The 11456-nt window shown below is 39.0% G+C and overlaps 1 protein-coding gene across 4 annotated transcripts in view; it reads right to left on the bottom strand.

The window, feature by feature from the left end:
* Nucleotides 1–217: 217 nt before the first annotated feature.
* PIK3C3 (phosphatidylinositol 3-kinase catalytic subunit type 3) overlaps nucleotides 218–11456 on the bottom strand; it is a 70404-nt gene continuing 59165 nt past the window's right edge. For 3 of the 4 annotated variants that reach the window (XR_013923514.1, XM_080362142.1, XM_080362144.1), the window contains 2 exons: nucleotides 6363–6488; nucleotides 218–1108 (listed from right to left, as the gene is read on the bottom strand). Coding sequence is in view for 2 of the 4 variants with exons in the window: in XM_080362142.1 (XP_080218268.1) it covers nucleotides 1094–1108; nucleotides 6363–6488 (141 nt within the window). In the remaining 2 variants the exon portion in view is untranslated. Of the gene's footprint in view, nucleotides 1109–6362; nucleotides 6489–11456 lie in introns of those variants that run through there. The other variant, XR_013923515.1, reaches the window with a different exon arrangement.

The following is an 11456-nucleotide window of genomic DNA, read 5'->3' as shown; positions in this document are numbered from 1 at the left end:
AGAATGACTCGCAAATATCAGCCAGATTCAGATTCAATCTGTCCTTATCATTATAAGGGATTTCTTCCTGATTCAAATTATTACTAAAAAAAAAATACCAGAGTAAATGAGCACCTTTTGAAGACATCCACACATCTATGAAGAGCTAATTAAATTGCTGATCATTCAAAACAGATTCATTATGAACTCAACATGTGGCACAAAAGCCATTTTATGAGTGAAAATCCCTGCAAAAAGCCAAGAGTTATGAACATAATCCTCTAGTAGGCCATGTCTCAGCAGGTAAGATTAAAAAGACAAAACAGAACACCTGAAGACTGCAACAACGAAGAGTTTATTAGAGTCAAGAATATATAACCACCGTACAGAAAACATTCAGAGTTAAAGTGTGAAATATTGAACCGCTCACAGCACATTCTGGTTGCTGAGCCTGTTAGTGATGATTTAATTGGCAGCTTACAGCTGGCTAACATATCAGCACTTAAAAACATTTCTGTAAGCAGGGAATAAATGATTGTCCTTTCTAAACGATAACATTGCCCAAGGTGGGAAATAAAGGATCAGACAAATTACACTAAAACCTGCTCAAGGAACAAAGTTGTTGGGAAGGGACGAGAGGAGATCCCCATAGTTTTCTGCATGGAGGAACCGTAGCCTCACTGCTGTGACTCTGTATATACGCACGTTCAGTACATCAATGATTTCTGTTTTTAAATAAGAAAATATATTAATAGGTACAAGAATTTATCATCAAATCCAGCCTCTTCCAGTTATCTTTGGCTTGGCAGGAAGTTTCTTACTTCAGCCTTTGAGGCTCAAATGTTTTCACTTGGAAGAAATGCCATAGTATCTGAGCCCGAAGGGCATTATAAACAACCATTTTCCTTTACAAAAAAAAAAAAAAAAAAAAGTTGTTTTTAAACCTTCAAAGAAGTGAGACTCAAAAAAGTTTCTCTATCTCCTGAGCTCTCAGTTCTCCATGCTACCAAACCTGCAGCTTTTGCCTTCCAAAAGTGTTTAGTGAAGTCCAGAAGGGCTTGAGAAAGTCTCTTTCTTGAGCATTTGCTTGTTTCCGCCACAGGCAGGCAAAGGCTTATTTTCTCCAATACTAAAAGAAAACAAAAGAATACATAGCACAACATTTATTCAATCTGGTTTACTCCCAAAGAATAAAAGTTACATGTAATTTGAACTCTGGGTTTAAAAACATGGTAACATGCTAATGGTAGGCAATTTTCAGAACCCTTCAGGGTAACGAACAGTGTGGAAACAAACTATCTGCCTCTTGACAAATGGTTTCACTCAATCTACACTCTCCTGCTGGTGGATTTTCCCTGTTTTATTCTGGCATCCAACAGCAGGAAAACAGAAGTCCTGCTCTGAAGGAAAGGAATGACAGCTGCACTCTGGGTGCAGCAGCACTGAGACCACAGCTTGGAGATACCTTAGAGCCACATAACAGCTTAAACTGAGTTTACCCCTACGCAGGGAGCAGCCAACCACTAGTGCAACCCCAAATCATAGAGCTGCATTTCAGGAGGGACACCCCTCATCCCCCAAGCTTCCACTTTTTAAATCATTGCTTAACATGAGCCCTGAATGCAACTGACTTGACTTGTAAATTTTCAAGAGAAATAAAATGTGAAATTAGTCACTTCAACTGAAGATTGTTTCCTTCCTCTGCAGAAATAAATAATGCTGCTAAAACGAAGATGACTCTCCAGAGAGAAATGGCTATCTAGTCTTCATTAGCATCAACTAAAATTAGAATGCATTTTTTCTCCTCTTGAGCACCATTGTACACCATTAACTTATTCTAAATGTTAAATTTATTTACTTTTGAGTCAACAGTTTTTTGATAACCATTAGGAAGGAGACAAGTGCTACATAAAAAGGTCTGTAAAATATATGAGAAGATAACAGATTAGCAATACATTAGAAGCTAAACTAAAGGCTTCATAACACAGCTTTGAACTGAACTCAATTTACGATATCATTAAAAAAGAACAATACTAAGCTGATGCCAAAATATCTAGATTGCTCTATCCAAGAGCTTTACTTACTATAGAGTGACATATAGAATGCTGATACGCAATGGTTACTATAATAACAAACCTTATTAAAAAGCTCTTAACTGCTGCAGTAGACAGCACAGATTCCTTGTAGGCCTATTATGGAGGCAGTAATAGAATAAATATCTATTGACAAACAAGAAAACAGGCAGAAGGGCATTTCAAATGAAAATTTGTGTGGCATTAGGGCAAAATCTGCTGTTTAAGCATGTGTCAAAATACCTGCACAGTGGTTTTGGGGCTTTTAGACAACTCATATTACTACTAAGAGCAAGGACATTGGTAATTCAATGCAGCATTATACATGAACAAATTGAAAGCTTCAATTGGCCATTGTGTAAGATGAGTGCTTTACAGCAAATTCAATGACACATTAATTGTTCATTTATTCAACAATTTACACACTTTGCGAAGGCTCCAGCAGCAAATTCTTCGGAAGACCGCCTCAGACAAAAAGGAAAGATAATGGTTTTGACTAATAAAGTACTAAATGTCACTAAAAAGTGACCCACTTTACTTGTAATATAAAGAGAATAGACATTAACTGCATTAAATTTGATGGATCTTTTGTAAGTTTTGTTTGGGTTTTTTTAATATATTAAATAGACTTCAGATTCTTAAGATTTGTCGATTGCTGATAACTACTTTTTTTTTGTATTCTTGCAGGGGAAAGCCTGCAATTATAATTATTAACAGAACATGAATGAAGGCAGTAATCACAACTCCAAAACTAGCAGAAGACTCCTACATCACATGGAGCCGAGATGCCTTAAGCACTTAAAAAGCAACACAGTGTATTTTTTTCATTTTAGGCATCTAAAAGTCGAAAGCTAAAAGCACATACGTAGCAAACTCGGCACCAGCGTGTGAGGAGAGTTCAAGGCCTCAGGAAAAACAGCCCCAAAGTCTCCACACTGGAACCCAGCACCAGCCAGCTGGAGAGGTTAAAAAAACCCCAAAACGAGAAAACTGTATCAGGCTTGCATTAGTGGCTGTAACATCTGTTTATGTGGTATCCAAAATGCAAGACAGACTGTGGGCTTGCTTTTTAACTCCCAAAATATGAGTAGAAGATTCAATTGGTGCGCGCTGGTGTGTGTATCAGCGTGTTGGTCAGAACACCATCCCCGGGAGGTAGAAGCCTGGGGTTCAAATTCTCACGTATTTATAAGTATTCTGAAAAAGTCTGTCCTGTGATTTTAAAAGCAGTTGTAAGTGCTGAGGAAAGGTCAAGCAACAAGGCTGAACAGAAAAAAAAAAAAATAAAAGGTCACCTAAATCAAACCTGTAAACTCTGACTTACTAATACAGCACCGCAAATGCAATAGTGATTATCTAGGAGAGACTGGCAGTCACCTAAAACCAATCAAGTAAAAATACTCCAAACAATGAAGTAAAAAGACATGTCTTAAAAAAAAGTGACTCTCAGTATGTTATTAAAGGTCTACACAGCTGTTAGAGGAATTTGAAATTTTAATCTTTAATTTTAATCTTGAATCTTTTAATGGCTTTTAAATTATTTTTCTTTATCCACAAGGTAGATGCAAGGCATTTTTCACTTCGTCTTATGAAATTAACCATCCTACATTCTATGATCAAAGTTATCGATAATGAATGACAACAAATTTTGCAATATTTTCCTATTATTATACTCCTTTTTCATACCACATAAGAGATAATCTTTGTTACATATATATACAGATGGAAATGCCATTTTTTATTCTTCCCCTATACTACAGTGCAATCCTTCAAAATAAAAATTAAGTTTGCAGGGAACAACAGATTTGAAGACCTTTAGCAAAACAGATAGCCATAAAAATAGTTCTCAGTTTCTAGCAGAATTTGATCAGCCTTTTGAATAAAGAATCAATTAAAAAACCCTCAAATAACAACTGGCTTTTCAGATTGGTTACATTTTCCCTCTGAATTCCATTTATTGTCATGAATCTAATGCTGAATGCAAACAGCATAATATCTGAAGTCACTGATAAACATAAACTAAATATGTCAGATGGCTTTAAGGAAAAAAAAAACATGGAATATTCAAAGAAGAAATGCTTTTGTGAGTATAGATATAAGAATAAAACATTTTATTGTCTTACTGTGGCTTGTAGTAAGATAGCATACAAATGTGTGGTTAAACATTTCATTCTCCATACTACAGCAAGGGCAAATTTTAATGATAAAAATAGTGGAGACAACAAGCTTTCGTCACATCATTAGTGAGAATCAGATAAAGCGTGAGGGCAGATGTGACCTCTGGTGATCATTTAGTCCAACTCTCCTGCTCACGTAGGATCAAACACAACAGAACTTGCTCAGAACTTCGTGCTGTTGGATTTTAAGTATCTCAACAGATGGAGACTCTGACACCTCTCTGTGAAACCTCTCCCAGTGCTTGATTACACTCACAGTGGAAAAAAAAAGTTCTTTATGTGAAATTTCTTGGCTTTCAGTTTGTGCCTATTGTCTCTTGTTCTGTCACTAAAAGAGTTTGACTCAATTTTCTTAACTCCCATTTGTCAGCATTGTTAAGATCCCCCTGAGCCTTCTCCAGGCTGAACAGGCTGACTCTCTTCTCATATGACAGATGCTCCATGAGCTTGATTATCTCCATGGTGTCCCTTTGCCGGATACAGCCCAGTATGTCCATATCTCTCCTGTACCCGAGAGCCCCAAAGGGGCACAGCCCTCCAGATGTAACTCACACAACACTGGGCAGAGGGGAACGACCACCTTCCTCCACCTGCCAGCACCACTCTGCCTCATGTAGTCAACAAAGCTATTGACCTTTCTTTGCCACAAGATCACATTGCTGCACCGTGTGCAGCTTGTCCACCAGAACCTTCAGGGCTTTCTCTGAAAAGCTGGGGGTTAGTTCACACCAGGTGCAGTACTTGGTGCTTCCCTTTGGTGAATTTCATGAGGTTCCTGTGCAGTCATTTCTCCAGCCTGTCAAGGTCCCTGTGAATGGCAGCACATGCTTCTGGTGGACCAGCTACTCCTCCCAGTTTGTACTGTCTGCAAACTTGCTGAGGACACACTTAATCCAGTCATCCAGGTCATTAATGAAGATGTTAAACAATTTAGGCCTCAGTATCAACCCTTCAAGTACACCACTAGTGACTGGCCTCCACATGGAGTTTGTGCCACTGACCACAGCCTTCTAATCTCAGCACACTTACTAGTTTCCAATCTATGTCAATATCCATTTCTCTAGTCTATATTGCTCTGTTTTGTTTACGAGGATATTATGGAAGACAGTGTCAAAGCCTTGTGAAAGCCAGTATAAAGAATATCTACAACTCTCATTCAGTCCAGTGAGCTAGTGATTTTATCTCAGGTGGTTATCAGGCTGGTCGGGCATGGTTTCCCTTTTGCAAATCCATGCTGAACAGTCCCAATCACCTTTAATCTATTCTGCAGGTGTGGATCTGCAGGTAGAGCAGAAGCTACCACTCCTAATACCAGAAGCCTAAAGGTTCCAGCCATCACCATCCTGAGAGTCTCTAGTTATTTCCTAACTCAATGAGCACAATATATTCTAGCTCCTCCTTCAATGCAGCTGGAGGTTCCAGCTCTTTTGTCTCCAAGGTCTTAGGGAAGGTCTGGTCAACTTTTTTCTTGTCAGTCCCAATACTGTGCAGTTTGTTGACCTCCTCCTACAGCTCCTTTAGTTGATAGTGTAGACATGTGACCACTGCACAACTTCTGCAAGCAAGGAGCCCAATCCTACTGCCCCAACAAGAAGTCTCAACCAGTCCCTACAGCCTCATATCTCAAAAACTGCATCATCCCTCAGGAACTTTATCTTTGTAGAGGCCTCTGACATAGGGGACAGGTCTTCAGACAGCTGCTGGGAACCATGTTCTGTGGAACACTGTCAGCACTGCAGAGGATATGGATGCTATTATGAGCAGAGTTCCTCGCCCCTTACATGCTCCCTGCTGTGCAAGCTGCTACAGCTATTAACGATCAAAATGACTACCTGGAATGCACAGTTCAGGATGTCTAGCAAAGGTAGGAAAGAAAGAAAATTTATCCTCACTCATTCATGGAGGGACTGAAAGCTAAGAAAATTCTGGATCGTTCTCTCAGAACTCCAGCTTTACAATTTGCAGTTCTTACCCTACGTAATAAAACTGGTCACATCCTACTTAACACTTTGAACTTATTGGAAAATGGACTAAAACATCATAAACAATGAAGTGAAGTCTTGAACTTACCACTTGCAACTTCACACCTTTCACAGTACTTTCACAGAGAACAACAACTAAGAAGATATCTCACCTGTGCAAACTTGTGTATCTGCTCCACCACAGCTGCAAAGAGGGCATGGACACTTTCATCAATTAGACTCTGCATATAATGGACAGCTTCTTCATCAGACAGGTCCAAACGAAACTTGTCCTGTACCTGGAATGGGGGCAGAGATGACAAAAATTAATTCAATTAAACATTTAAAACACACACTCTTCTATTTGAACTATACAGTAGCAGATACAGTGATTTCAGTTATGGAAGTTTAGTAGAGAATCTCTTTCACTCCTAAGGCAAGCTCAGGAAGTGTGGGCTGGATGAATGCACAGTGTGATGGATCATGAACTGGCTGGATGACAGAGGCCAGAGGATTGTGATCAACCGTGATAAGACTGGTTGGAGGCCTGTAGTTAGTGTAGTTTCCCACGGGTCAGTACTAGGTCCAGTCCTATTCAACCTGTATGAAGAGACTGAGTGCACCCTCAGTGAGTTTGCTGATACCAAACTGGGAGAAAGGGCTGACACTACAAGGCTGTGCTGCCATTCAGCAAGACCTGGACAGACATGAGGACTGGGCAGAGAAGAACCTAATGAGGTTCAACAAGGGCAAGTGTAGGGTCCTGCACCTGGAGAGGAATAACCCCAGGCACCAGTACAGGTTAGGGGTGGACCTGCTGGAAAGCAGCAATGCAGAGGACTTGGGAGTTCTGTTTGACAACAGGTTGACCATGAGTCAGCAAAGTGCCCTTGTGGCCAAGAAAGCCAACAGTGCCTGGTGTGCATTAAGAAGAGTGTGACCAGCAGGTTGAGGAAGGTTGTTCCTTCCCCTCTGTTCCGCCCTGGTGAGGCCACATCTGGAGTTCTGTGTCCAGTTCTGGGCTCCTCAGTTTAAGACACACAAGAAATTAGCGGAGCAGAGGGCTACAAAGATGATTAGGGGCCTAGAGCACCTTTTTTATGAGGAGAGACTGAGAGAGCTGGGTCTCTTCAGCCTGGAGAAGCTGAGAGGGGATCTCATCAATGTTTATAAATATCTGCAGGGTGTGTGTCAAGAAGATGGCACCAGACTCTTTTCAGTGGTGCCCAGTGAGAGCGGCACTGGGCACAGACTGAAGCACAGGAGGTTCCATGTGAATATGAGGAGAAATTTCTTTCCTTTGAAGGTGCCAGAGCCCCGGAACAGGCTGCCCTGGGAGATTGTGGAGTCTCCTTCTCTGGAGACATTAAAGACCTGCCTGGACGTGATCCTGTATGATCTGCTCTGGGTGAACATGCTTTAACAGGTGGGCTGAGCTAGATGATATCCAGAGGTCCCTTCTGACTCTAACCATTCTGTGAAATTTACAATGCTACGTAAAATGTCTATTTTTAACTGATTCATAAAGATGAGTGTTTAAATAAGCCAGAAACAGCACCCTATACCTCATCCCCCCAAGCAGTACTTTCAAAGCTCGAGCCCAGAAAGTCAAGAGAAGTACCTGGACATAAGAGCTGAAACAGAACTAAAATGTTGTAAGAGAAGATACTCAACATACACTAAACAGGAATGAAATGCCACTTGTGAAGAAACACATCACTTTACATATTAAACAGACAGTTGGTAGAAACTGGATGATTCTAACCATCTCTGAAAATAACTAAATACTGCCTTACTCTAAGCTTATGTTGAGGTAAAACTGTCTTTCAGAAACTGTAAGGCAATTAAGAATACAGAACCAGGAAGGCGCAAGCAATTCAACCCTGTCAAAACTGACCTTTGCATGGCATGTGAGAATTTAATTAACTTTGATTATATCCACCATCCAGGTTCAGTTATAAGGGGTAACAGTGTCTCCAACCATTGTTTATTTTCTTTATGTACCAATAATACATTTTGCTTAGTTCTTGCAATTTGTGTAGGAATTAAAAGCTGAAAGCACTATAATTAGCAATACAGCAACAACATCTATACTTTCCAATTTCAGCTTTGGCAAAGCCTTGACCTATGAATATTTACAAAGCTGCAGTGGATGCCTTTCTGTGAATTCCAGCTAATTCCATGGCAATTGTTCAGGACTGCTCCAGATGGCAACATCTCAAAAGCACCATTACCACAGACATTCCTTTGGTAATACTCAAAAAAACGCTCTGTACATAGAACTGGCAAGAGCTTAAACAGATCTTTAGGGAAAAAATATTGCTTTACAGGAGCCAAGCAATTTTTGCAGACATGCCTTATCCCTCCCAACATTTATGAGAGGTAGATGCATAAATAAGCATTTTGGATGAGTTCAAATAATTTAATACATGGATCTGTGAGAGTGCTACAGATATCAAAACATAATTTAAGTTTTCTGAAGTGTTGGATGTGCAGCGAAGTCTGCACATAGGAATGGCAAGTGTTCAGATTCCTTCTGATTAACAACCAAAAACATCACAATGGTTCAAAGCTACATCAGGGGAGGTTCAGACTGGACATTAGGAAGCATTTATTTACCGAGAGGGTGGGCAAACATTGGAACAGGTTTCCACAAAAGGTGGCTGATGCCCCAAACCTGTCAGTGTTTAAGAGACATTTGGACAATGCCTTTTGCAGCATTATTTAACTTGGTCAGTCCTTAGAAGGTCAGGCAGTTGGACTAGATGATCACTGTAGGACTCTTCCAGCTGACACACTCAATTTTTTGGATAATGTGAACTTCGGGTGCTCAAATTGGAAAACCAATTGTACTGTTCAAGACCTGCTAGTTAGTCCTAGCACTCTGCTCATTAGATCCTAGCATTCTCTAATCAATCCTATCCCCAAACTTGCAAAGTAGTGATTACAATATGAAAATTGCCCAGCAAATTCATATTACTTGCACAAAATTAATTGCTGCCATCTAATCACGTGCTTTATTCTCATAAACTTCAAACGATGTGAGCTCTTGTGCAGACCACCATATCAATCTACTTCAGCCTATTGCTTAACGAGCTAGGTAAAATTTTATCAAATAATTTTTGCATCAAGTATGTAACTTCTAGTTTATCTGTGAGTCTTTTTAATGAGACAGAATGCTTCACATCCTAGGTAAATTGTTTCAATTATTAATTGCCTTATGTAACAATTGTGACTTATTTCCTATCTGAATTTGTCCAATTTCCGTCTCAAACAGTTGAGCTGATTACAAATTTTTACATTAAAGAACTGTCCATCAGAAATCTCTAATATAGGTAAAAGTATCAAATAATTTAAGTTGCTTTTTAACCTTCTCCTGGATATGACTAAGGAGACTGACTGTAAGGCAGAATCAAGTCTTTCCTGAACATTTTCCACACATTCACTTTTTTTTTAAGGGTTGACAAAAATGTGAGTCAAATTATTTCAACAATATTTTTAATAAGGTTGAATTTGTGAGATGATACTACTACCTTCTTCTCTTCCCACTTTATATTTTTTCTATCCGCAAAGGTTACTGCATATATAACTACCCTCTTTATGATAGCAAAATAGACCAAGATTTCAGTTTAGTATTACTCTGCTTTCTTTCCAAAGGCAATGTGTTCCAGAATTGTGCCCTTCAGTGCTACAATTAAAAGCACAAATTAGCCTGCCAAGCATGGAAAGATAACGCTGCTTCACTCAGAATACCATTATAACTCTGTTGTTGATACGTTTGAAGTAAGCGTAAATTGAGCTTTTCCTCCACTTTGCCTTAAAAGTAAGTTTGATAAATATGAAAAAACAGATCAAGCTGAAAAAGTTGAAACTCTCAAGGAGGGAAGTACCAGGGAGGGATTCAGAAGATATTTCACGCTAATATTATAGAACTTTTGTCTTCCTAACAAACATTACGAGAAGGAACTTTAATATCTCCCACAGACATATTAGAAGTTAAAGAGCCAATGAAGCACACGGTCAAATCCACCTGAATTTAACGGACTATTCACACGCTTGCAATTACGCAGGAGATTTAATACCTTCCCAAACTAGAGAACAGGCTTCTATCAGATCTATTTTCACGCTCGTAGAAAAGGTGATGTAATGAGAATTCAGCAAAATTCCTAACTGCAGTTTCAAAAAAAAAAAAAAGAGAAAACCAAACCAAAACTGTAATGTTCTTTTACACAACTCCAATAATCGTGCACTTCAGTGATCTTCTAATTTGTTGACAGAAGAGCTTCTCAGAAATTCTTGCAGTTAGTGATGTTAAGATGCAGCTTCATTCTATGGAATTAATGACTCTTTAAGCTACTTCCCACCTTACGCAGAAACAGACTGGCACACTGATATACATGAAAACAAATTTACCCAGATTTAGACCTTTAAATCAGTTTGTAATTAGCAGCAGGATCAAATGCTGCCAAGTACTAGATCCTCACATCAAAGTTTTTCAGTTCTGCAATTAAAACTGGCTGCTGCAAACTAGCTGAGAATACGGCAAGATGAAAAATTACCTCTTGAGCTGCAATGGCAGCAGCAAGATTAATATACATTGATTTATAGTTCTTGTGACAAAACCAATAGTAATTCTTATTCGAAATCTCTGAGTTCCAAAGCAAACCATCTGTTCTGAAAACCAATAGTTTCTCACAGAGGATGTACAACTAGGAAGAGATTTTTGCATGGTGTAAAAAGCCAAAACCAAAACCCAAAAACCACAGAACACCAAAAACAGAATGTAAGGGAATCAAATTTTGATGAGTTACACAATTATGTGTACACACTTAAGAAGAACAGCCACCATTAAGGTGTCAAAACTGTCACATGTGAACTATTTACCTAGAGTTTTCACTTCAGCATTTAAGTGAATTGTTTTAGGTTAGTCATTAGTATCTGTTGAAGAGAAATGAAACACACTTCATGAATCCGGTTAAACTTCTGCTTTGTTTCCAGAAAGGGAGGTTTTAAAACACACATCACATACACACAATTATTTTAAACATGTTCCGTCAGGTCTCAACAGCAGAATTTGAATGTTTAAGTTTGAAAAGGTTGGATAAAGAACTAGAGAGTCCATGAAGATACTGATGTTCAGCTTTTAAGGTTCCATGTTGTCCACTTCCTATCGCCCCGCACAATGATAGTTTAGTAATAAAACATAAAAGAACAAGAAGGCATAGTTATTGGAATCTGCACGGATAAAAATTTCATTATACTTCAGT

This window comes from Nesoenas mayeri (genome assembly GCF_963082525.1).
Source record: "Nesoenas mayeri genome assembly, chromosome: Z".
Classification (NCBI taxonomy): domain Eukaryota; kingdom Metazoa; phylum Chordata; class Aves; order Columbiformes; family Columbidae; genus Nesoenas; species Nesoenas mayeri.
The sequence above is the reverse complement of the archived record's forward strand: the minus strand, read 5'-3'. Positions and strand labels throughout refer to the sequence as shown.